Genomic DNA, 26,693 nt, shown 5'->3' on the forward strand with positions numbered 1-26,693 from the left:
GAATATATTTTTCTTACCAACTTAAAACGAAAGGGCATCGTTTCAATTTTATGCCAACTGAACTTCATAAGTGCTTTAAAATGAACCAAATGTCAGACATTCTGTATGTTGATGTTTTTTCCTTGGACTTCGATTTTTAGTTTTACTTATCTGTATAAAATGGGAACACTTCCACATTAGAAGGTAGTTGAAGTTAAATCAGAAGTTGTGGTTAACTGATAGGTCTGGAATGTTTATGGAGTTGTAGCTTTCATAAAAATAGTTGAAGAAATATATGAAGGTTGTACATCAAAGCTGTCCGGTATTGGTTCCAAGACACTGAATGGGCAGCTAGACAGAAGTAGAGTTAAGAGAAAATGGTGGGATTGGATAGACCTACAGTAATAAAAACAAACAGGCCTCAGAGGAAATGGTATGAAACAAGGAGGAAAAATGTTTTCCGTATCCAGAACATGTAGGTTTCCTGATAGCTTTAGACCTCAGTAAATAACCAAAATATGTAACAGAGGTAAAGCGCTAAAGAAAATTACGCAGGAAGAAGAAATTAGATTTTTTTGGGAAAAAAAAAAGATTTGATTATGTTTACAAAAGTGCTATAAGTTTTGGCAAATTTACTGCAAATGGTTTTGCAGTGATTCCTTGGATTGAGTATGATTTAAGGAAATTGTTTTAGATAATAGAATTTGAAGGAAAGTCAAATAGGCAAATAAAAAAGCAGAATGTATGAATGTTTGTGTTTTGATTATCGGAAGTTGACCATGGGCCTCCAATATGAATGTTTGATGGGAAAGGAAGTGACAAATAGGGGTCATTATAGAAAGGGATTTTTATGTACTTATTTGGGAACCATAGGCTTCTTTTTTTGGAGACTTCTCAATATTTTTTAGTACTTCCATGGCAAGGTGTGGGAGGCATATAAAAACATGAACCTGAAAACACTGTGGTATCTAAACTAGGGCAGGAGATCACTATACCGTAATAAAAGAGTAGAAGATTTTAAGTTGATACAAATTTTGTTGTTTGCCTCTGTAAGCTGTTTCATAATGTTTTTTAGAATTAAGTAGGTTTACATAACTTAAAATTTTTACCTAAAGATTTCATGTTGCTCCATTGATCAGGTTAAGAAAACCATAACTTCTAGCTGAAATTTTAAAATTTGCCTATAGGGGTTACATTATTTTTATCACTCCAAGCCACCAAACTACCTACCCTCTGTGATAAGATGACAGGAAAGCCCAAACTTAGAACTGTTATGAACTGGAATTCTTGGCATCTCTAGCTGTCTTATTGACTTAGTAAAGGGAAAGAAGGGGGAGGGGGGCAGGGGGTATGCTATTCTGTTTTGTTTAATCTCTTAGTTATTTAACTTGATCCAGACTTTTATATTTTCTGATTGGTATTTTGACGTGGGCATTACCATTACCTACCTCTTCTCTATAAATTTTTAACCAGTTGAGAAATGGACACAGGTATAAGGTAAGATTTAAAATATTAGCTTAATTATTGATGAAGCTGAAGTGGAGGATATCTTTTGGATCCAAGGTCAAAATGGATTTTCTGATTTCCCCTCATACCAAGACATTAAAGGGAGGGGTCTACATTGACCGGCAGGAGTCTCTTCTCTTGTAGGGATGTGAGGCACCCAGGAGACAGAGGCCACCTGTTCACAGGTATATTTGGCATATTAAACGTGTCCAATAAAGAAACATGGACCAACAGATGATAAATTGGCACATAAATCAATTCATCCATCCTGGGGATGAACCTGTACAATTTTCTAGAAAGCTAGTATGTCGTAGGTCTGACAGGATCATGGGAGGAGGAAAAAGATTACTTAACAATTGGAAATATAGCCACTTTGATTTTAATTGCATTTAGTAGTAGCAGGTATTTGAAAATGGAAAGTAAGAACTGTGTTGCTTGACAGAGTCACTCCATAAGTATTTGTTGAATGAATATAGTCATGCTGCTAAAGTCAAAAAAGGATGGACACGTTCTTTGCATTTTCTTTTTGCAAGTTTTTTGTGTTTCTTCAGCCTATCCCACCCTGAAGAAAACAGTCCAGTCTATGTTTTTAAGACTTCATGGAGGTGACTATTTAAACTGCTTTAAGAAATATTTTATTCATTCCCTGTTGTTGGGCACTTAGTAAAGTGGAGGTAAATAGGGCAGAGACCTCACCAAGTCGGGGAAAAAATGAAGACTAATTAGACAAAGTGAATGCAGAGATAACAGGATATTAATTCCTTCTTAGTTGCCTCTTTCCTTCTAAACACCCCATTAAAAAGTGGGCAAAGGAGATAAACAGACACTCTCAAAAGAAGACATTCATGCGGCCAACAAACATGAAAGAAGGAAATACAGAAGGAAAGAGGCAACAACATTTATGTTTTGCCTGTTTCATAGTTATTTAGAAAGAAAGAGGCAACTAAGAAGGAATTGATGGTAATTGTTTAATACTCTTCACTATATTTTGAGATACGTAATTCTGTAAAGAATGTCAGTGGTAGTTTAATGGGAATAGCATTGAATCCATAAATTACTTTAGGCAGTATGACCATTTTCATGATATTACGATACTGATTCTTCCTATCCATGAGCATGGAGTGTTCTTCCATTTGTGTCCTCCCCGATTGCCTTAAGCAGTGGTTTGTGGTTTTCCTTGAAGAGGTCCTTCATTTCCCTTGTTAGCTGTATTCCTAGGTATTTAATTCTTTTTGTAGCATTGTGAATGGGAAACCATTCATGATTTGGCTCTCTGCTTGCCTATTGTTGGTGTATAGGAATGCTAGCGATTTTTGCACATTGATTTTGTATCTTGGGACTTGGCCGAAGTTGCTTATCAGCTTAAGAAGCTTTTGAGCTGAAATGATGGAGTTTTCTGGATATAGAATAATGTCATCTGCAAACAGAGACACTTTGACTTCCTCTCTTCCTATTTGAATACCCTTTATATCTTTCTCTTCCCTGATTGCCCTGACCAGACCTTCCAATACTGTGTTGAATAGGAGTGGTGGGAGAGAGCATCATGGTCTTGTGCCGCTTTTCAAAGGGAACGCTTCAGACTTTTGCCCATTGAGTATGATATTGGCTGTGGGTTTGTCACATGTGTCCCTTTTTATTTTAAGGTATGTTCCTTCAATACATAGTGTATTGAGAGTTTTTAACATGAGGGGATGTTGAATTGAAGACCTTTTCTGCATCTATTGAGATAATCATGTGGTTTTTGTCTTTAGTTCTGTTTATGTGATGAATTACATTTATTGATTTGCATATGTTGAACCAACCTTGCTTCCTGAGGATAAAGCCAACTTGATCTTAGTGGATAAGCTTTTTGATGTGCTGCTGGGTTCAGTTTGCCACTATTTATATTGAGGATTTTTGCATCAGCATTCATCAGGGATATTGGCCTGATGTTTTCTCTTTTTTTGTTGTGTCTCTGCTAGGTTTCGGTATCAGGTTGTCGCTGGCCTCATAAAATGAGTTAGAGAGGAGTCTCTCCTTTTCAATTGTTTGGAATAGTTTCAGTAGAAATTGTACCAGCCGTTCTTTGTACCTCTGGTAGAATTCAGCTGTGAATCTGTCTGGTATTGGGCTTTCATTGATTGACAGGCTATTTATTACCTCCCCAATTTCAGAACTAATTATTGGTTTATTCAGGGATTCATTTTCTTCCTGGTTCAGTCTTGGGAGGGTGTAGGTGTCCAGAATTTTATCTGTTTCTTCTAGATTTTCTAGTTTATGTACATAGAGGTGTTTATAGTATTATCTGATGGTTGTTTGTATTTCTCTGGTCACTGGTGGTATTCTCCTGATAATTTCTGATTGTGTCTATTTGATTCTTTTTTTTTTTTTTTTTTTTTTTTTTTGCGACAGAGTCTTGCTCTGTCGCCCAGGCTGTAGTGCAGTGGCACAATCTTGGCTCACTGCAAGCTCCGCTGCTTCCAGGGTTCAAACAGTTCTCATGCTTCAGGCACCCAAATAGCTGGGATTACAGGTATATGCCATCACGCCTAGCTAATTTGTTTGTATTTTTAGTAGAGACGAGGTTTCACTATGTTGGCCACACTTGTCTTGAACTCCTGTCTTCAAGTGATCACCCACCTTGGCCTCACAAAATGTTGGGATTACAGGCGTGAGCCACTGTGCCTGGTCCCTTTTCTTCTTTATTATTCTAGGTAGCAGTCTATTTTATTAACTTAAAAAAAAGCTTCTGAATTCTTTTTTGTTACTGTTTGTGTTGTTTTGTTTTAAGGGTTTTTCTTGTCTCTGTCTCCTTCAGTTCTTCTGCTAGCTTTGGAGTTTGTTTCCTCTTGGTTCTCTAGTTGTTTTCGTTGTCATGTTAGGTTGTTAATACGAGATCTTTCTAGCTTTGTGATGTCAGCATTTAGTGATGTAAATTTCCCTCTTAACATTGCGTTAGCTGCATCCTAGAGATTCTGATATGTTGTCTCTTTGTTCTCATTAGTTTCAAAGAAAGTCTTGATTTTTGCCTTAATTTCGTTGTTTACCCAAGAGTCATTCAGGAACAGGTTGTTCACTTTCCATGTAGTTGTGTGGTTTTGAGTGGATTTCTTAATCTTGAGTTCTAATTTGATTGTGCTGTGGTCTGAGAGACTGTTATGATTTCAGTTCTTTTGCATGTGCTGAGGACTATTACGTGATCACTTTTAGAGTAAGTGTTGTGTGGTGATCAGAAGAATGTATATTCTGTTGTTTTTTGTGTGGAGAGTTTTGTAGACCTCTATCAGGTCCACTTAATCCAGAGCTGAGTTCAGGTCCTGAATATCTTTGTTAATTTTCTATCTCGATCTTCTGTCTGATATTATCAGAAGGGTGTTAAAATCTCTCACTGTTACTGTGTGGGAGTCTAAGTCTCTTTGTCGGTCTCTTAAGAACTTGCTTTATGAATCTAGGTGCTCCTGTATTGGGTTATATATATTTTTAGGATAGTTAGCTCTTCTTGTTGAATTAAAAACCCTTTACCATATGTAATGCCTTTCTTTATCTTTTTCAATCTTTGTTGCTTTAAAGTCTGTTTTGTCAGAAAGTAGGATTGCGACCTCTGCTTTTTTCTGTTTTCCATTTGCATGGCAAATTTTCCTTCATCCCTTTATTTTCAGCCTATATGTGTCTTTGCATGTGGGGTGGGTCTCTTGAAGACAGCATGGGTCTTGACTCTTTATCCAGCTTGCCAGTCTGTGTCTTTTAATTGAGGCATTTAGCCCATTTACATTTAAAGTTAATATTGTTATGTGTGAATTTGATCCTGTCATCATGATGTTAGCTGGTTATTTTGCAGACTTGTTTATGTGGTTGCTTCACAGGGTCACTGGTCTGTGTACTTCACTGTGTTTTTGTAGTGGCTGGTAATGGTTTTTCCTTTCCATATGTAGTGCTTCCTTGAAGAGCTCTTGCAAGGCAGAACTGGGGGTGATGAATTCCCTCAGCATTTGCTTGTCTGAAAAGGATCTTATTTCTCCTTCCCTTATGCAGCTTGGTTTGGCCAGATACGAAATTCTGGGTTAGAAATTATTTTCTTTAAGAATGTTTTCTGTTGCCTCCCAATCTCTTCTGGCTTGTAGGGTTTCTGCTGAGAGGTCCTCTGGTAGTCTGATGGGCTTCCCTTTGTAGGTGACCTGGCCTTTCTCTCTGGCTGCCCTTAATTTTTTTTTTTTCCCCCATTTTGACCTTGGAGAATTTGATGATTAGGTGTCTTGGGGTTGATCTTCTCGTGGAGTATCTTACTAGGGTTCTCTGGATTTCCTGAATTTGAATATTGGCCTTGTCTTGCTAGGTTGGGAAGTTTTCCTGGATGATATCCTGAAGTATGTATTCCAACTTGGTTCTGTTTTCCCCATCTCTTTCAGGTACCCCAATCATTCATCGGTTTGGTCTTTTTACATAATCCCACATTTCTCTGACTTTTTGTTCATTCCTTTTTATTCTTTTTTCTCTATTCTTTTCTGCCCATCTTATTTCGGAAAATAGTCTTCAAACTCTGAGATTCTTTCCTCCTTTTGGTCTGTTCTGCTGTTGATACTTGTTATTGCATTGTGAAGTTCTCATGTTTTTGTTTTTCAGCTCCATCAGGTCAGTTATGTTCCTCTCTAAACTAGCTATTCTGGTTGTCAGCTCCAGTATTGTTTTATCATGATTCTTAGCTTCTTTGCATTGGGTTAGAACAGGTTCCTTTAGCTCAGCAAAGATCAGAACCCTACTTCTGTCAATTCAGCTGTCTCAGTCTCAGCCCAGTTCTGTGCCCTTGCCGGAGAGATGTTGTGGTCATTTAGAAGAGAAGACACATTCTGGCTTTTTGAGTTTTCAGTGTTTTTGCGTTGATTCTTTCTCATCTTTGTGGACTTATCTACCTTTGACCTTTGAGGTTGCTGACCTTTGAATGGGGTTTTTGTGGGGTCCTTTTTGTTGATGTTGTTGCTTTCTGTTTTTAATAGTCAGGCCCTTCTTCCGTAGGGCTGCTGTGGTTTTCTGGGCGTCCATTCCAGACCCTAGTCACCTCAGTCCCTCCTGCATCTGGAGGTATCACCAGTGAAGGCTGCAGAACAGCAAAGATGGCAGCCTGCCGCTTCATCTGGGAGCTCTGTCCCAGGGGGACACTGACTTGCTACTGGCCTGACCGCTCCTTTATGAGGTATCTGGAGACCCTTGTTGGGAGGTCTCACCTAGTTGGGAGGAATGGGATCAGGGTCCCACTTACAGAAGATGTCTGACTGCCCTTTGGCGGAGCAGGTGTGGTGCTCTTGGGGGAGCCCCCTTTGTCCAGACTGTCCGGACTCTCCAGAGCCAGCAGGCTGGAAAAGCTGTTGGCTGAACCACAGAGACTGCGGTTGTCCATCCTCCACAGGCTCCGTCATCAGAGTTTCGTTCATATAACCGTGGCTGGAGTTGCTGAAATTCTCACAGGGAGGCCTTGCCCAGTGAAGAGGGATGGATCAGGGTCCCACTTAAAGAAGCAGTCTGGCCACGATCTGGCACAGCAGCTGTGCTGCATTGTGGGAAACTCCTGGTCTGGACCACCTGGACTTTCCAGAGCCACCAGGCTAGCACAGCTGACTCCAACCACAGCGATGGTGGCCACCCTTCCTCCCAGAAATTCGGTCTGTGTCAGGCAGTCTCCAGCCTGCTACCGCTGGCTAGCTGGAATTCCAAGCCAGTGGGTCTTGTGAGGTGCTGTGGGAATGGAGCCCACAGAACACTGCTGCCTGGTTCCTTGGATTCAGCCCTTGGATTCATACCCCTTCCTAGGGTAATGCATGGAGGGATCTCCTACCTTGCATGAATTCCTGAAACTGGAGTATGCAAAACTACTGGGTCTCCGTGAGTGCCTGAGTGACCATACTGCGGAGACCACACAGCTTTGTGCTTTGGATCCTAGGCCATGGTGGCGTGGGCTTGTGAGGGAATCTCTTGATCTGTGGGTTGCAAGGATCCGTGGGAGAAGCGTGGTTTCCCAAGTCAGGGCACGGTTGCACAATCACTCACCACCTTTCTTGGCTGGTGGTGGGGGCTCTCCTGGCTCCATGCTACATCCAAGTGGGCCATTGCCTCACCCCGCTGCTTTTCCTCGCTCTCCATTGGTCAAGCTGTTCGCCTAGTCAGTCCCAGTGCAAGAACCTGGATACCTCAGTTGAAGGTGCAGAATACACTCACTTTTTTCTTTCCTCTTTTCATTCCTCTCTGTGAGAGCTGCAGACCACTGCTACTTCCAATTGACCTTGGCCCACCCTCTGACTTTTGCATTTCTAATTATTAGATTTTAAAATGCCTTTTGATATTAGACTACCTGAAGATGGAGAATGAAAGAATTTTGTGATTACCTAGAAATCAAAATTAAATTTGTCTTTTCTATCAGCTGACAAGTATTTATTGAATCTGTATCATAAACAAGATACACTAATTGTATCTTTTCCTCTTTTCTTCTCTGTTCTAGCCCCTTTGCTTTCTCCTCTTACAGTTGTGTTCAAAACTAGCTTCTGACATACACAGACTTCTTAGAAACAATTAAAATGATAGGAGTTGTTTCCCCTCCTATGATTTTGATATGTAAAATTTGAAGAATGAGAGAAGAAAGAGTGTGGAGGCTATTGTTGAGGTTCCCTTCAAACACACATTTTTGTTAGACCATTTCATGCTATTTTTGGAATGATAACTGAACATTATAGGTTTTATTTTACATTTAGACTTAATAATGTTTTTATGGTTTTCTAAGGCCTTTGTCTTTCTCTGTAGTTAAATCTTGATTACAGCTGTCAATTTCCTTTGCTGAGAAAGTCCTAGGTCAAAATTTTCTCCTCTCTGAAATTTGTACCTTAATTTTTCCAGTTAAATGCTGACTGCCTTTTAGAATATGAAAGTTACAGCTCTTTAAAGTTCACCTGTATCCAATCAACCTCATTATATTTTTATTGTTCCCTGACCCACTTGTTTATAGATAAGTCAAAATGCTGCTACCATGAAACATTTTTTCCAATAGTATCACTACAGCTTAGTATACCTCTTCAGATCCTTTCTAGTTTCCCCTCCACTTATACATTAACTTTGTTAACATATTTCTCTCCATACCTTGATGTTCTAGGACTTGACTTATTCTTTCATAGACTGTATTGCATTTATCTAATAATTTAGGGATTAATAAATTTACAATGATTGCTGATTTATAAATCTGTTTTTAAACTTTATTATTTTTAAATAAAACATGGAATCAGAAAACCAATACACAGTTTAATTAATTATTATAAGGCAAACACCCTTGTAACTACCATCCATATCAGGAGACTAGAACTTGGCACCTCAGACATCCTCCACCTGTCTGCTTCCAAACACAACCCTTTCTTGACCCCTCCCCAGAAAGTATCTACTCTTCTGAACTTTTATAGCAGTCACTTCCTTTTTTGTATAGTTTTATCACCCAAGTTTTGAAACTAGTTTTGCCTTTTTGATACATCTTTTTAAGTTTCTCTTACTTTATAGTTTTCTTCCATTTCTTTTCTTTGTCTCATTGTTTCTTTGAAGAAACCACCAGATCATTTGTTCTGCAGAGGTTCTTACAGGCTGGATTTTGCTGATTACTTTTTCATGGCTTTGTTTAGCAAGTTCCCTTGTATTTTCTATAAAGTGATAGTTGGATCTAGGCAGTTCATTAAATTATTTTGCTATTTTTGCAAAACTTTTTTTTTGTTTTGTTTTTGTTTTTGCATAGGTAGTGGTGCTTCTTTATCCAAAGGTGCATAAAGTGGGGTTTCCTCTTTTCATGATGTTAGCAGTCATTGATGTGTAATGCCTAGATTCATAATTCATTAGGTATTACAGAATTGGGAATTGGGAATTTTAATTCCAGTGTGCCTTTTTTTATTTGTCACAGTACTGTATACAGAGAATTTTTTCCTTATTTGGTCACCCAGTGGTAGTTTCTTTAGGAAATTCAGACCAAATATTTGTTTTTTCCCTTTATTTACTAGTTTACAAAATTTAAAAATGGCAACGTGGCACCTTCCAAAGGTGACCAGTTTTTTAAAATGGTTTTCATTATGAAATTACAGATTTAAACATATTTTTAAATATGTTTCAGTTCATTCTAGATGTTTTTCCAGTTTTACTGGAAGCCTTTACAAGTTGGCTTCCAAGTCTTTTTGACACAACTCTAGTAGTCTTTGATACCATCTTGCTAGCTGGTATGGCAAGATTGGCTGGTCTTGTACATTTCTTGCCAGAGACCTGGAGTCAGGCATTTCTCCAAAAAGTCCTGCTTCTTTTGGTATTTCAAGACCAAACTCTGTGTGTTTAGCTATACTTACTGCTACTGGGTTGATCATTGTTTCCCGGTCTTTTTAGTTACTAGAGCTAGGAAACATATGTGTAAGTTTGTGTTTGTATATTTTTTTAAGATTAAATGCAGAGCTTCTGGGCAATTATTTAACCTCCTCTGGCATTCTCCCATCCTGAGAATCTTATTTCTCAGCAACACATAAAAGTAGAATATCATAATAATTTGTTTTGTCCCATATTTCACATAAAGTGTTCTTAGGATAACATTAGCATGACATACAATATGATTACTGAAAACAATTTTTACAACTTTTGGTTATGCTTTTTTTTTTTGTTTTTTTTGTTTTGTTTTGTTTTAAGTTAAGCTGTATCCACATTGTCAGATACCTGTTACATACTGTTTTCTCCTTCACATACCTCACTTAGTTTAGGCTCTCCATTTAAATGCATATTTGATGCTTAACGCTAGTTTATATGTCATTGTCTCATCAGTCATTTTTCTTGTCTGAAACATATTCTTTGATTCCTTAAGGAGTTATGAGAACAGTATTCATTTTTTCAGTTTTTACATGTTGATGATAGCTTATCTCTTGTTTTCATACTTGAAAGTCATTGTCTAGATATGAAATCTTTGGCTCACATTTTCTTTAACTTAAATGTATTTACTCCACTTTCTGCAGGAATAAAGAATTGTTTCTGTTATAATCATTTGGTCTTTTTATCTGGATGTACAATGGCTATTTTCTTTTTCTTTACAATAATTTACTAGAATATGTCTTAGTATTGATCATTCTGAGCTGCTTTTCCCAGATTCAGGGTGTGTTCTTTCATTATAGAGTAGCAAACTTTTTTTGTTTTTCAGAAAAGTTTCATTGAATTGTAGTTTTTTATATTCTGTTCTCTTGGTTTGGTTTTCTTTTTTGTGGGGACCCCTGTTGTACACATGTTTGAGGTTCGTTTCTTGTTTCTATATTTGTTGCCTTCTCTTGAATTATTTTTTTCTTTCTTCACTTCTATAAAAGTTTGTTTTCATTGTCTGTTTCTCTTACAACATTATCTATTGTGTATATTGACTCTCATATTTCTCCTTAGACTTCATCTTAAAATGATTCATTTTATAGCTGATTCCTTCCTGAGTTCCATCAGCTCATTTCTGAGTGTTTCTCTCTCTGATTTATGCTATTCTTTCGTATCTTGTAGCAATATTAAAATGTTTTTAAAATTTGAAATATTAGATAATTTCATCTTTGTGTGTGTGATTTCTTACCATGATTTCTGGTAAGGTTTCACTTCTTGTAGAAGTGTTACTTTACTCCTTATTTATTCTTTTTTTCTTGTAATAACTTTATGTGTGATTTGACTTCAGTCCTTTTCTATTGCTCATTTTTCCATGAAATTGATTTTTCTAAACACTTAGCTTGATTTAAGACTTACTAATTTTATGGTTCTATAGCTCTTTCTTGTATTTGGAAGTGTTCAAAAACATGGCTGCTTCTTTTCTGAGATTTCTTTCCTTTATTCCCTCCCTCCACTTTCAAAATTTATCCTTTCTTAAAGTGTACTATTTGGTATTTTTTAGTATATTCACAGAGAGAGAAACCATTACCACTATCTTATTTTAGAAAATATTTATCACCCCCATAAGAAACACCATACTTATTAATAGAACTCCTCATTCCTCACTTCTTCTAGCCCCTGGCACCCGCTCATCTACCTTCTCTGTCTCTAGATTTGCCTGTGTTGGACATTTAATATAAATGGAATTAAACCATATATGATCTTTTGTGACTGGCTTCTTTTACTTAGCATAATGTTTTCTAAGTGCATCATTTTGTAGCATGTATCAGTATAGTCATTTGCTGCATAACAGCGTTTCAGGGCCAGGCACAATATCTCATGCCTGTAGTGCCAGCACTTTGGGAGGCTGACGTGGGAGGATCATTTGAGCCCAGGAGTTTGAGACCAGCCTGGGCAACATAGTGAGACTGCATCAGAAAAAATAAAATAGCCAGGTATGGTGGCACGCACCTGTGGTCCCAGCCACTTAGGAGGCTGAGGGTTGGAGGATTGCTTGAGCTTGAGAGGTTGAGGCTGCAGTGAGGTGTGATTGCACCACTTCCAGCCTGGGCAACAGAGCAAGACCCTATCTCAAAAAATCTAAAACCAAAAAACCGACATTTCAGTCAACAATGGATCGCATGTACGATGGTGGCAATTTCTGTCACCTAGTAACATCATAGACCTTCCAGTGGGACAAGATGTGGAGGTGGAAGATAGTGATATTGATGATCCTAACCCTGTATAGGCTTAGGCTCATGTGTGTGTTTCTGTCAGTTTTTAGCCCCCCCAAAAAAATTGAAGTAAACTAAATAAAGATTTAAAATTAAAAAACACTTGTAGAATAAGGATATAAAGAAAGAAAATATGTTTGGACAGCTGTACAACATGTTTGTGTTACAAGCTATGTGTTATTACAAAAGAGCCAAGAAGTTTTTAAGTTAAAGTTTATAAAGTAAAGTAGTTACAGTAAGCTAAGATTAATTTATTATTGAAGAAAAATAATTTAGTGTAGCCTAAGTGTGCAGTGTTTATAAAGTTTGCAGTAGGGTACACTCTACTCACCACGCACTCAACTTCAGTTCTATAATCTCCATTCATGGCAAGTGCCCTATACAGATCTACTGTATTTTGTCTTTTATAACATTTTTACCGTACTTTTTCTGTGTTTAGATATTTTTGGATATGCAAATGCCCTTCTGTTACAGTTGCCTACAGTGTTCAGTACAGTAACATGCTGTATTGGTTTGTAGCCTAGGAGCCATATACTATTTTTAAAAATTTTTTGTGGGTACATAGTAGGTGTGTATATTTATGGAGCACATGAGATATTTTGATACAGGCAAGCAATGTGAAGTAATAACATCACAGAGAATCAGGTCCCCATCCCCTCAAGCATTCATCCTTTGTGTTACAGACAATCCAATTACACTCTAAGGTATTTTAGAATATATAATTAAGTTATTGTTGACAATAGTTACCTGGTTGTACTATCAAATAGTAGGTCTTTCTGTATTTTTTTTTGTACCCATTAACCATCTCCACCTCCCCCGGCCCTGCCATCGGCTGTTCCTTATAGCCTAGGTGTATAGTAGCGTAAATAATTTAGGTTTGCGAAAGTACACTCTGATGTTCCTACAAAGACAAACTTGCCTAACGAGTCATTTCTCAGAACATATCCCCATCGTTAAGTGACACATAACTGTACTTTGTTCCTTTTTATTGCCAAATATTCCGTTGTGTGGATGCACCACATTTCGTTTATCCATTCATCACTTGGTGGATACTTGAGTTGTTTCCACTCTTTGTGGAAACAAATTCCTATTGTGAATAATCCTGTGGTCAGGCCCGGTGGCTCACGCCTGTAATCCCAGCACTTTGGGAGGCCGAGGTGGGCAGATCACCTGAGGTCAGGAGTTTGAGACTAGCCTGGCCAACATGGTAAATTGAAACTTCGTCTCTACTAAAAGTACAAAAATTAGCTGGGTGTGGTGGTGGGTGCCTGTGATCTCAGCTACCTGGAAAGCTGAGGTAGGAGAATTGCTTGAACCCAGGAGGTAGAGGTTGCAGTGAGCTGAGATCATGCCATTGCACTCCAACCTAGACGACAGAGCAAGACTCCATCTCAAAATAATAATAATGCTCTGAACATTCATGCACAGTTGTTTACATGGACAGACATGTTTTCAGTTCTCTTGATTATATACTTAGTGGAATTACTGGATCATATGGTAGCTTTATGTTTAACATATTAAGGATCTGCTAAACTGTTTTCCAGAATGGCTACAACATTTTAGAATGTCACCAGCACTATATGAGGGTTCCAGTTTCTCCATCTCCTCAGTAACACTTATTGTCTTTTATTTTAGCTATCCTGGTGAAGTGTTATAAAAGTGGAATCTCATTGTAGTTTTTATTTTGCATGACTAACGTTGAGCATCTTTTCATGTGCTTATTGGCCATTTGTATATCTTCTTTGGAGAAATGTCTATTCAAATTCTTTGTCTCTGGTTGTTTTTTTTTTTTTTTTTAATTGAGTAGTAGCATTCCTTTATATATTCTGGATTCAAGTCCCATATCAGATCCATGATTTGTAAATATTTTCTCCTACTCAGTGGACTTATTCTTCACTTCCTTTATGGTATCCTTTGAAGCACAGAAATTTTTAATTTTGATGAAGTATCATTTATCAATTTTTGATCTTATGGATCACACTTGTGGTGTCATAAGAAATCAGTGCCTAACCCTAGTCATTACTCCTGTCCCTTCTGCTCTACCCTGCCTGCTCTTCCCAGACATGAATCTGCTACATGAATCCGCTGCATTTTCCCCTTCGGTACTTGGAGCTTTCTGCGGCCCTTCCCTTCCCCAAGTCTGGCTCTGTTTGTGGTATCCTGCCCTCCTCCCCGTCTGGCCTGCAGCACCAGCACCAAGACTATGCTCTTCTATTCCTTTTTCAGTCCCTGTGGGCAAGGATGTGGATCTGGAACTCAAGAATGACCTGCATATCTGTGGATCCTTCCATTCTGCGGATCAGTGTCTCAACATCAAATTAACTAACATCAGTGTTACAGACCCTGAGAAATATCCTCACATCTTCATTAGGGGCTTAGTGGTCCAATATGTGCAGTTGCCAGCAGACAAGGTAGACAAAGTTGCTGCAGAATGCAGCAAGGAAGGAAGCCCTATAGCAGAAACAGTGATGGCTCCTCCTTTTCCTCTTCCCTCTTCCATTGCTGACCCATAACCCCAGGTCCCAGCCTAGGACCCCTGACCGTGAATACTTGAAGCAATTTTGTTTCGTTGGTGTTTTTTTTGTCGTTGTTGTTTTAACTAGTGAGTGAGTGTGTGTATGTGTGTGTTTAAGGGATGACTGGATGAGAGGGATAATAGGGAACAGCTCTCCTTGTTGAGAAGGGGAGGATAAGTAGGCTGGGAAACTTCAAAGCCTTCCTAGTCCTCAGCATCTGCCTTTCTCACTACTTCCCTAGAGATGGTGCGAGAGTTTCCTAAGAACTTTATAGGGTTAGCTCTTACATTTAGGTCTGTGATCCATTTTGAGTTAATTTTTTAATAGTGTGAAGTGTAGGGGTCCAACTTCATTCTTTTGTACATGGATATCCAGTTGTCCTCACGGGATTTTGAACTCTTTCCTGCTTTTATCTGGACTTCATTTTCCTTTATCTGGAATGTCCCTGTTCTGCTCTATTTGGATTATTTTCTGAGGTTTTTTCCCCTTAGCTTGAAGTTTTACCTGGAAGAGGGATTTGACTGGTTAATTTTAAGAATTCATAGCCACTCATGTTCCTCCTAGACCTTACAGTAGACCTCTTGTACTCACTCACTATTGGAGTGTGCAAATTCCTCCCAGTTCAGCTTCTGTTCAGCATTTTTTTTATATGAGTACTTGTTGGTTATTTTGGAATTTTCAGGACATTGAGATATTCCTCTACTTCCTTCTGCACAGATGCTGATAATTCATGTGGTCTTGTAGTTGTCAGTGGCTTCTTCCTACCCACTTGTATTTTGGGGCTCATGGAGATATTCCATCACCTGGTTTTACTGTAGCTGTTGTAAATGGGTTTTGGTTTGACCTTCCTAGTTAGTTGCTCTGTATGTTTTTATGGAGAGAGTTGAGAAAATTCGTAAATTACACCAATGCCGGTACCATCTTTCAAGAATCCTCATAATTATGTTTCTTAATCTTGACATTGACATTTTCCCCTTTCCTCACTAGATACTCTAAGGTTAGTTATATGTTAGATAATTTATTAAACTAAAATACAATAAGTTAGATAGGTATAGATGTACAGCTGTTTATATATACTGTGTACTAAAACTAACGTGTCTCTCAATAAATCTTGATATCATATATTTTGATACATAATCAATTCCCTAATTTTGGAAATGTGGCTATTTTGTTAAAAACTTCCCCTGTCAGGGTGAAGATATCTAATGAATGTTAATAGTTCCTGTATTGTGTGTTTGTATATACACACACACATTTTCTCTCTCTCTCTCAGCTTTTGTACCCAAAGGGTGGTTACAGTTTTCAGTTGAATAAAAATATTTCTTTTTAAAAAGTTTATTTCTAAAAGTCATTATTGAGGTTGAGGCAGTTATCTTGAAGAGGATCAGTTCCAAAGTTATTTTCTATTTAATAGAGTAAATTCGAAGATTAAGCTGTAAATGTTTGCTGGTAGCTTATGCATTCATATATATCTTTTTGTATTTATGGAAGAAAAGGTATTGAAGCCCTGTTCTTGGGGCATTTTCTGCCTCTTATGTTTAATACATTTTTCTAATAACTAACAAAATTTTTGTATGCTTACAAAAATACTAGTCATGTACATTAATGGAAGAAGAAATCAAAGGCTTCTATGTCTTTTTTATGGTTACTTGTCAGCAATTGCCATTTTAATATGCTTTGGAGTCATACCTTATAAAACCTGCCTAGGATAGTAACCCCACAAATAAACTTTCTGAGTCTAGTTGAAAATTAAAGTGTTGATAATGACACTTTGGCCAGGTACGATGGCTCACTTATAATCGCAGCACTTTGGAAAACTGAGATGGGCAGATCACGTTAGAGGCCAGGAGGTTGAGAACAGCCTGACCATCATGGCAAAACCCCGTCTCTACCAAAAAATACAAAAATTATCCAGACCCGGTGACGTGCACCTGTAGTCCCAGCTACTTGGGAGGCTGAGGCATGAGAGTCGTTTGAACCTGTGAGGCAGAGGTTGCAGTGAACCAAGATTGTGCCACTGCACTCCATCTTGGGCAGTAGAGCGAGACTCTGTCTCAAAAAATAAATTTAAAAAATGTTGATAATGACACTTTGGTTTCTACCCCCAGAGATGTTTCTCTTTTGGTTCCTGGTAAAGAATGCTGATCTGGGAATCGGCAGACCTGGGTTCAGTTCATTTATAACACGACATCCTGACTTTCCTATTTATTTGCTCAGTTGGCTTCTGTGGTTGTGGTAATTTCCCTTGTCCATGAAGTGAGAGGGTTAGAGTACATGGTCAGTAATAATTTTTTTTTTTACAAGGATTCTTTAATTCTGTAGTGAGATAATCATATTTAATTCATCTTTTTCTTTAGCAGCCAGAACTTATTTTTAAATACTTATTGTTTCAGTAAATTGTGATTATTATTGATAGTGTAGAGACCATTGAATAATTGAAATGATATAACAATATAGTAAGGCATAGGTAACAAGGAGATATTTTTGTCCTTCATTTGTTAATAACGGAATTCATATGTGTTTTAATAAATGATGTTTCCCATTGGTCATGATGACCAGTGTTTATTTTTATTACTATATACTTACTGGGCATTTATAGGTTTTATAAATTATGCAGCTAATGGAAGTTGTAGTTTGAAGGAAGACTGCTCTGTGAAGACAACTTGGAATATCTAACTTTTGTATTGCTAGGTACATGTTGGATATATTTTTATAAAGCATTTTGTATTCAGTGAATATCAAGCTAAAAAGATATGTATAATTTATTCAGTTTTTTCATTTTAGGGTTAAGTGCATGCCTGAATTATAGAAACCTTAATTAGAAAGCAAACTTAGCACAATTATTAAATACTTATTGAAAGAAAAAAATATTTTAAGATATGAATTCTCTATTACACTTCATCCTAATTTGGAGATAACTTAGACATCAAGGTTAGGATTCTTAGTCATGTCATTTTTATAAATAGAGTTCTAATTTTTGCTCAGAGCAGATAGCTCTCCTTCACATTATGCCTGACTCGAGTGTAATTCTTGGTATTCAAAAAGAGTAAAGAGAAATTATAACTTGTCAATATCAATTTGGGTAATACATTTTGGGTAATAACACGTTTGAGTTAATTTATAAGGAAAGCCTAGGAGACTGTTCTTTGTGGCATTGTTGAATATCTTTCTAGGAAACTCATCTGTAGCATGCTAAAGGAGCCCTATTCTTTAGATAAGAAAGCCACAGATAAGAATGCCTTACAATTTGTTTAATATTTTACATTTTACTAACAGTTTACACATTTATTACTCGTTTGCTCTTCACAGCAAACTTACATTGGCTGAGATTTATTAGATTCATACGTAAGTGGTTTTCTTTTCGAGCAATGCAATTGGTATGGTATTTTTAATCTTGATTTCTAATGTTTGTTGCTGGTGTATAGAAACATAATCAGAGTTTGTATTTTTATCCAGTCCCGTGACCTTACTGAATTCACTTATTATTTCTAGAAGTGTGTGTGTGTGTATAGATTCATTGGGATTTTCTGTGTAGACATCATGGGGACAGTTTCTAACCTGTGTGCCTTTTATTTTTCTTTTTTTCTTTTCTCTTTTCTTTCTTTCTTTCTTTCCTTCTTTCCTTCTTTCCTTCTTTCCTTCTTTCCTTCTTTCCTTCTTTCCTTCTTTCCTTCTTTCCTTTCTTTCTTTCTTTCTTTCCTTTCTTTCTTTCTTTCTTTCTTTCTTTCTTTTTCTTTCTTTCTTTCTTTCTTTCTTTCTTTCTCACACACTCTCTCTCTCTCTCTTTCTTTTCTTCTCCTCCTCCTCTTCCTGCTCCTCTTCTCTTCCTCCTCCTTCCTCCTCCTTTCTCCTTCCTCCTCCTTTCTCCTTCCTCCTTCCTTCTCCTTCCTTCTCCCTCCATCCTTCTTCTTTTTTTTTTTCTTGCTTATTGCACTGGCTAGAATTTCTACTGGTGAGAGCATATGTTCTTGTCTTGTTCCTGGTCTTAGGGAAGGCACATTCAATCTTTCTTCATTAAGTATAATGTTAACTGTAGGGTTTTTGTAGACGTTCTTTATGAGGTTGAGGAAATTTTCCCTATTTCCATTTTTCGGAGAATTTTTTTGATTACTGTTGAATTTTGTCAGATGCTTTTTTTGAGTCCACTGTTACGATTCTGTGATTTTTCTTCTTTATCCTGTTACTGTGGATTACACTGATTGTTTTTCAAATATTGAACCAAACTTTGCATCTTGGAATAAATCCTACTTAGTCATGGCATATAAATCTATTTATATATTGCTGGATTCTATTTTCTAATATTTTCTTAAGGATTTTTACATCTGTATTTGTAAGCAATATTGATCTGAAGTTTTCTTTTTTGGTACTGTCCTTTTCTAGTTTTGGTATCTCGGTAATACTGGCTTCGTAAAAATCAATTGGGACATGTTCTCTCCTATTTTGTGATGGAGATTATGTTGAATTTGTGTTCATTCTTAAACATTTGGTAGAATTTCCCAAGGTTGCTTCCAACCTCCAACAAACATTTGATCTGCTTCTTGTTACCATAAATTAGATTTGACTTTCCTCAAATTTCTTTATAACACAACATTTTACAGTGTGTGTGTGTGTATACACATGGACTGTTTTGTGTCTGGCACTCATTTCATTCAACAAAATTTTTGAGATTCATCTTTGTTGTATACATCAGTAGTTTACTCCTTTTTATTGCTGAGTGGTATTCTGTTGTGTGGTTATGCTACAAATTGTTTATCCATTCACCTGTTGATGGACATTTGAGCTTTGTTCAGTCTTTGGCTGTTACAAAGTTGTAGTCAAGTCTTTGTGTGGACATAAGCTTTTTTTCTGTTTTCCTTTTTTTTTTTTTTTTCCTTTGAGACAGAGTCTCGCTCTGTCACCCAGGCTGGAATGCAATAGCGTAGTCCCCGCTCACTGCAACCTCCTCCTCCTGGGTTCAAGCAGTTCTCCTGCCTCAGCCTCCTGAGTAGCTGAGACTACAAGCATGCACCACAACACCCGACTAATTTTTGTGTTTATAGTGGAGACGGGTTTTCATCATGTTGGCCAGGCAGGTCTCGAACTCCTGACCTCGGGTGATCCGCCCACCTCACCTCAGGTGATCCGCCCACCTCGGGCTCCCAGAGTGCTGGCATTACAGGTGTGAGCCACTGCACCTGATCTTCTTTTTTGTTTTTGAAACAGTCTTGCTCTGTCACCCAGGCCGGAGTGCAGTGGCTTCATCTTGGCTAACTGCAGCCTCTGCCCCTCAGGTCCAGGCAGTTCTCCTGCCTCAGCTTTGAGTAGCTGGGATTATGGGTGCATGTCACCGGCTGCCTTTTTGTTTGTTTTTTCATCACGTTGTGCTTTGTGAAGCACAGCAATGGTAGCACTTTTTAAAAATGATTTTTAGTTTCTAAATTTTTAATTACAGTGTCAATAATGTGGGATTTGGACATAGAGCCTCCAGATACTTGATACATGTTTACATGAATGTTTCTTTTCGGGGGAAATATGTTTCAAATTCTAGACAACAATTGGATAGTCAGTCTGTTTTTCACCTCTAGAATGGTCATTCACATGTGGCCCAGATTAGTTGCTACAGTGAGACAGAATCCTGCAGTGCCTTTTCTCTTCTGGTGTTATGCGTTCCAAGCTGACCTATTTAAAATACTGTTGTCAAAGACAGTTGTAATCCTCTTTAAGTACTTGGTTATTTAGAATTCACAGTTACATTTTTTTCTTTTAGTAGCCCAGGAATAGCTTTTATTTTTTGCATTGCTATGAAGTTTCCTGACTACTAGTGACTAATCATCAGTTGTAAGTTAAAGCAATGGTTTCATATATATATATATATATATATATATATATTTCCACTCAAAAATTGACTTTTCTTTGCTATTCCACAGTACCTTCTCCAGGCAAATTCCGTTCCCCTGCAGCACCATCTCCTTTGGCTCTTCGGCAACCAGTGAAAGCATTTAGTAACCATGGCTCTGGTTCTCCTGGTAGCCAAGAAATAACACAGCTCACACAAACCACCTCCTCACCTGGGCCTCCTGTGGTTCAGAACACAGTCTCAGCAAATCCTCCCAGCAATATCAACAGCGCTACTCTAACCAGACCCGCAGGGACAACTGCAATGAGAAGTGGCTTGCCCAGACCCAGTGCCCCTTCTGCTGGGGGCATACCAGTGCCTCGCAGCAAACTTGCACAGCCTGTTCGCAGGTAAGTGGCAAATGTTCTGTTTCAGCATTCTTGAGTACCTGAAAGTGGATAGACTGGAATTAATTAGCTTCATCTCTATGTTTGATAGTAAACAGAAAGTCATGGTGGATTCCCACCAGAGTTTTAATACAATTTGAATAAAACATTACTACATTGTTTTAAAGAAATCCTCATTTGGGACTTCTACCATTTTGGTTCAGATTAAATGTGTCCAGTTGCCTAACATGATTAAGCATCTCAGAGGACCCCTAGAAAAAATTTGTTAGAACCACTCAATTTGATTGTGATATTCATTCATTTTGAATAGAATTATATTCAATGAAGATGATAAAGGTATATTAGAATATAGAGTGATATTTAAGATAAAACTTATAGCTACTAAGTCTGAGTATAATCTATAAGCATGGTTTTCAAACCCTTATTCTACAATTCAGAATTATCTATGAGATTTATATAAATGTAGAGTCTAAGTTTTACCCTCAGAGAGTCTAACCTATTTAATGAAATTAAGTAATTTGCCTAAGGCCACATAGCTAATAAAACTATGAGTTCCAAGTATGTCTGACTTCGGAGCTCTTTTAATCACTATTCCATGCTGCCTTTCTAGTGATGCTGACTCTGAGCTTCTAATATCACATTCATCATTCTGCCTCTCAAAATAATAAGTAAATGATAAGGTTGGTTGTCTATGTGCTTGAGAAAAGGTGAGACCATCTTTTCCTTTCTTTGATATAGTAGCTATGTTAACAAAATGGGAAGTCATCTGTTGTCCACTAAAACTTGGAAGTTGTGAAAATGCAGAGTGTTGGGAGGTTGTACTAGTACCTGTTTAGAGCTTTTGCCTTGGTACAGCCTTCATGGGATCATGATGCCACCTGAAGAGTAATTAATATATGTGTGAGATAGTATGGTAATATTTCATAAAGACATTTATCAAATTTTAATTACAAAATTGCTTTATTTCAGATCCTTGCCAGCTCCTAAAACCTATGGTAGCATGAAAGATGACAGTTGGAAAGATGGCTGTTATTGACCAGCAAAGACAAGAATGCAGAAGTCCACGGCTTCATGGATACCCTTCACCAGGCTAAAAAACAACTTTTATATGCAGACTGTTCAGATAAGACTCTTGGGATTTATAAAATCCCAGCCCTCTCTGTCTTAATTAGCACAAACTGACAGAGATCATCAAACAGCACTTTAATGACATTTAACATCAGATGTGTTTGGTAATCATACAATCACTCTCCATAGAATCACTTTTAGTTTTGTTTAATAGAAACTAGGTTGATTTTTTTAACATATTTGACAGAGGCCAATATCTGGGCAAATACTTAATGGATGCCAAAGAGAAATGCCCATTTGTAAATGAGAAAAATGCCCATTTGTGCACAAGAAAATGGTGAATTCAAGCTATCCAAAACTTCACATTCAACCTAATTTACTGTATAAATAGTATCAATAAATATTTGTGTTAATGAGAACTAATATTCTGACTAATTATCTAAAATGTTTCACTAGTACACCAGGAAACTACAGATTGAGATTAGGGGGTGGGAGGAAAGAAACCTGGGCTAGAGATTTAAAACATTCCTAAATTTGGGAGAATTTCAGAAATTATTTTTGCAGATTCATTAGAAAAATTGTCATTTAATCTTAAGTTTTGGATGTAGCTCACGTATCACCACCACCAGATAGTGTTACAGCACGCATCCATCATGTTGCATTGACACATCGAACTTCTGTGTGTTTGTTTTGATTGCCAAAAGGGCTTAATATCAGTTGTACAATCTTTCTGAACTTTATAGTTCCTGGCTCAGGAAAGATGGCCTTTGCTGTTGAAGCCAACTTCTTCGCATGCTGTTATCTTTACAGAACTAAGAGATCTTATTTCTGTTAGCAGGTTTTCATGATAGGAAAGAACAAGTAGTGTGTGTCTTTATTCTTGATACAACACCACCTCAGTGCTTACAACCTGGAACAAAACCATACAATGAGAGAGAGGGGGAAAAAAATCTATGCACTTAACCTACAAAATCTCTGGTGATGACAGTTGTATTGTTGCTATTACATGGCATAATGATCTATTATGTGGTAGGAAAATATAGCCTGCTAAATCCTACTTAAGTTGATCCACTTTAAACTGAGTAACCGTATAAAACATCTATTGAAAATTCTTTCCCTTTTGACTTAGATTCTGCCTTATATTAATTTTTGCATTTTTGGTAACAAACCTACTACATATGACTCTAACCTGATAAATACTTGGTCTCTAATGGCTCTTAATAAATCCTTGAAATCACCTATTTCAATTTTATCAGACTATTACCAGAGTAAAACTTCCTTCTGTAGCAGGCCTCTCATTTTTTATTATGAGGTCTGTTTTTAAATCCTTAATTTGAACAGCTCTAAGATATTGTCACTTAGGTCATCTAAAAACTTTTAGAGATTTGAATGTAAGTTCATTTCCTGTTCATCAAAGACATTCCGTAAGTTGGCAAAAGAAATTGGAAGAGAGAAAATGGAAGGCTTGATATTCATGATGGCATTAAGGTTGGTAGGTTGAAAGAATGATAAAAACTTAAAATCAGGACCTCCATTCTGTCATGACTGACACCATGGTAGTCTGTCAACTTGACCAGTGGAAAGTCATTCATTTAGCACAAGCAGCTGGAGATTGAAACTGCCAGTAATATGTATTTGGTGTCTAACGCAAAGAAGAAACTTTATCCTTGAATTTGAGGGTGATGGGGTGGGTCAGGAAAGGATGGCGCAGAATTCTACATGATAATGAACTGAAAAATGTTGCTTTTCAAAGGAAGCTAAAGCATCTTCTTTTGGGAGGGGGGTATCTCATGTCTAAGTAAGTAAAAAAAAAAAAAAAGAACTAGCTACTGTCTCTTTTAAAAACCACGTACAAAAGCAAAACAAGTCTCAGTTTTCAGTACAACATTTCAAAAAATATATATGCTGCAATCTAATAATTGAAAGGAATTTTACCTATTATGAAACACATTACGTTTTTTAAGTTAGATAATCAGTTTCAAAAGAGTATTCAGGTTATTTAACTTTGTTTTGAAATGGCTGCAACAGAAAAAAATGTCTATTTTTTTTTATTAAAATATTTCATCACTTGTTAAAACGTATTTTGGATCTGAGTTTGGTAAAGTATTATTTTACGTGCTTTTGTACTACCACAGACTGTTGACTTTTAGTTTCCTAAAGAGAAAAATTGCCTTTTAACTAGAAAGCCTTTGTATATCGCAATTTTTCTGTTTGGGAAAATCTAAGGATTTACTGTGGTTAGTCTTACAGAAGAAATGTGGATTTGATAAACTAGTGCCTATGATTTTAACTTATGTTTGATATATAGTAGTAAGGGTTTTATGAATGTTGATTATTTTGTGCCAACAGCCCAGAATTGTCACTTACGTGTAAGCAGAAAACAATGAGCTCTGCTTCCAAAGTTATTTAATTTTCTCAGTGTTTGAATGTTATTTTTTGTAAGTGTGTTAATAAAAGTGTAAAGAATTGGAAAAAAATATAAATATTCTTAAGCATTTGCTGGATCATTTTTCTACAAAACTTGTTTGTATAATATAAAACACTCTCTGAAGAGTTGACTTTTTTTCAGTTTCGTATCCTGGAAATCACATTTTGTAAAACTGGGGACCATTCATAATTGTCAGATACTTTTTAAAATTATCTCAATACATCACTTTTATAAGAAAAAAAGTTTTTTTGAAAGAAAATTAGATACATACGTGGCCCCAGATGTTTGTATAACTCTAGAATGATCTAGACTATGTATGTTTAAATTAACTTTTTATTGAATGTACAGGTGTCCATTTTTGACGTTACGCATGGTCCTTTTAGATCACATGACGTTTGATTTGCAAACATTTCTATAGCCGAACTTGTATATGTGGTTGCCTCCTTAATAAACAGCCTGACCATAATGTTTATTATTAAATTTATATATTTTTTAATTGTTTAATTAATCTCTGGATATGGTAAGATTCCTTTTTTTCTCTCATTTGCCTACACTTGGTTTTAATAAATTGTTCAGTTGAGTTTTTCTTTAAACACAGAAACCCAAATCATATTGCCCTTTCAGGCTTAGTCTTCATGGGGTTGGATTTATGTCTTACATTTTCTCTGTCAGAGTTACTTCATTTATGGATTTTACTTGGAGGAAATTTATAGTTTACTCTAAATTGATTTGTTCTTGGAACTTTTTCACCTGCTGTGAATTGATATCTAGTTAGAAAAAGCTAGCATTTGCCTACATCATAACTATATATGATATCTAGTTAGAAAAAACAAGCAAAAAGCTATTGCGAGTTTCCAAGAGGGATGATTAATGTATTTTCATGCCAAATGCAAATATTTAGGTGATCACGTATATTTTTTCTTGTATGAATGGAAAAATCAAGAACTGTACACTGTTTAATGAATTCTCCATATTCCTTTAGGAGATACTTGCTTTGCAATTACATGTTACAATTAGAATAATTACCATTAAAATAATATTACATGTTACAATTAGATTAATACTGATGAGAGGGGGAAAAAAGACACCCTTCTGTTTTTTTCTCTCAAGTCAGTCTAAAGACTTGAAGAGCCATTTAAAATTAAATGTCACTATACTTGTATTATAAATCAATATATGAGAAATTTAAATCTGTTACATACTCAGTGCAACAGAAGAACCCATATGGAGGTTCAACCACTAATGTATTTTGAATGATCCTAAATATAAGTCTTGGGTGGCTAAATTGGCCCTCTGCTTACCAGTCTGAAAATGAAACCGATTATACTCATCGGCCTTATTTGCTGTAATACAAATTGGTTAAAAACTGTGTTAACTGAATGCCAGTTTCAAACAAATTATCTACATTAAGTCATCTTAATGTTTTCTCTTTAAAAGTAAGAAAAAAATCTTTTTCTTCGGATTTCAAAAGTAATAGAAACTCATTGCTGTAGAACATAAACTAAAAATATTAAAAAGTATAAAGGTGAAAAATGATAGTTGCCTGCAATCCCATCATCCGGAAATATTGAAGCACTGTCCTTCACATGGTTATAACATGTTAAATGGAAGGGTAGGTCTTTTTTTTTTTTTTTTAAATGAGAAAATGTTTCTTTTAAATAAATGTTTCTTATGTAAAAATGTTGACATGTGTTTGCTTTTGCACAGAAGTATACATTAACTGCTGTTGAAAGCTTGGCATATATCTTAATTCCTGATTTTAGATATTTCTTAATAATAGTATCATATGTATTGTTTGTGTTGTTTATAACATTAATTGGTTTTTTACAATTTATACTTTTTTTTTTTTTTTTAAAAAAGAGTCTTGCTCTGTTGCTCAGGCTGGTGGAGTGCAGTGACATGATCTCGGCTCACTGCAACCTCTGCCTCCCGGGTTCAAGCAATTCACCTGTCTTAGCCTCCCAGGTTGCTGGGACTACAGGTGCATACCACCATGCCCAGCTAATTTTTGTATTTTTAGTAGAAACCAAGTTTCACCATGTTTGTCAGGCTGGTCTCAAACTCCTGACTTCAATTGATCCACCCACTGTTGTAGCTGCTGTTGTATTTTTACCTGCTGTGGTACTATCACAGACTATTGACTTTTAGTTTCCTAAAGAGAAAAACTTTTTTTTTTCTTTTTTTAAGAGATCAGGTCTTACTATTTTGCCCAGGATGGTCTCGAACTGCTGGGCTCACGCGATTCTCCCACCTCAGCCTCCCAAAGTGCTGGGATTATAGACATGAGCCACCATGCCCAGCCTCTACATACTGAAATTTGAGAAATATATAGTAAATTATAAAGAAGAAAAAGTACTTAATAGGTAGTCAGTCACTTAAATT

At 36.7% G+C, this 26,693-nt stretch overlaps 1 protein-coding gene and 1 pseudogene across 4 annotated transcripts in view; both read left to right on the plus strand.

The window, feature by feature from the left end:
* SLAIN2 (SLAIN motif family member 2) overlaps nt 1–24,791 on the plus strand; it is a 78,882-nt gene extending 54,091 nt beyond the window's left edge. For 2 of the 4 annotated variants that reach the window (XR_002522118.2, XR_002522119.2), the window contains 3 exons: nt 6,475–6,652; nt 20,500–20,818; nt 21,785–24,791. Coding sequence is in view for 2 of the 4 variants with exons in the window: in XM_003898658.4 (XP_003898707.1) it covers nt 20,500–20,818; nt 21,785–21,851 (386 nt within the window). In the remaining 2 variants the exon portion in view is untranslated. The remainder of the gene's footprint in view (nt 1–6,474; nt 6,653–20,499; nt 20,819–21,784) is intronic. The other 2 variants (XM_003898658.4, XM_009206800.4) reach the window with 1 other exon arrangement.
* On the plus strand, nt 13,394–14,546 carry LOC108585913 (annotated as a pseudogene).
* Nucleotides 24,792–26,693: the final 1,902 nt, after the last annotated feature.

This window comes from Papio anubis, chromosome 3 (genome assembly GCF_008728515.1).
Source record: "Papio anubis isolate 15944 chromosome 3, Panubis1.0, whole genome shotgun sequence".
Taxonomy (NCBI): Eukaryota; Metazoa; Chordata; class Mammalia; order Primates; family Cercopithecidae; genus Papio; species Papio anubis.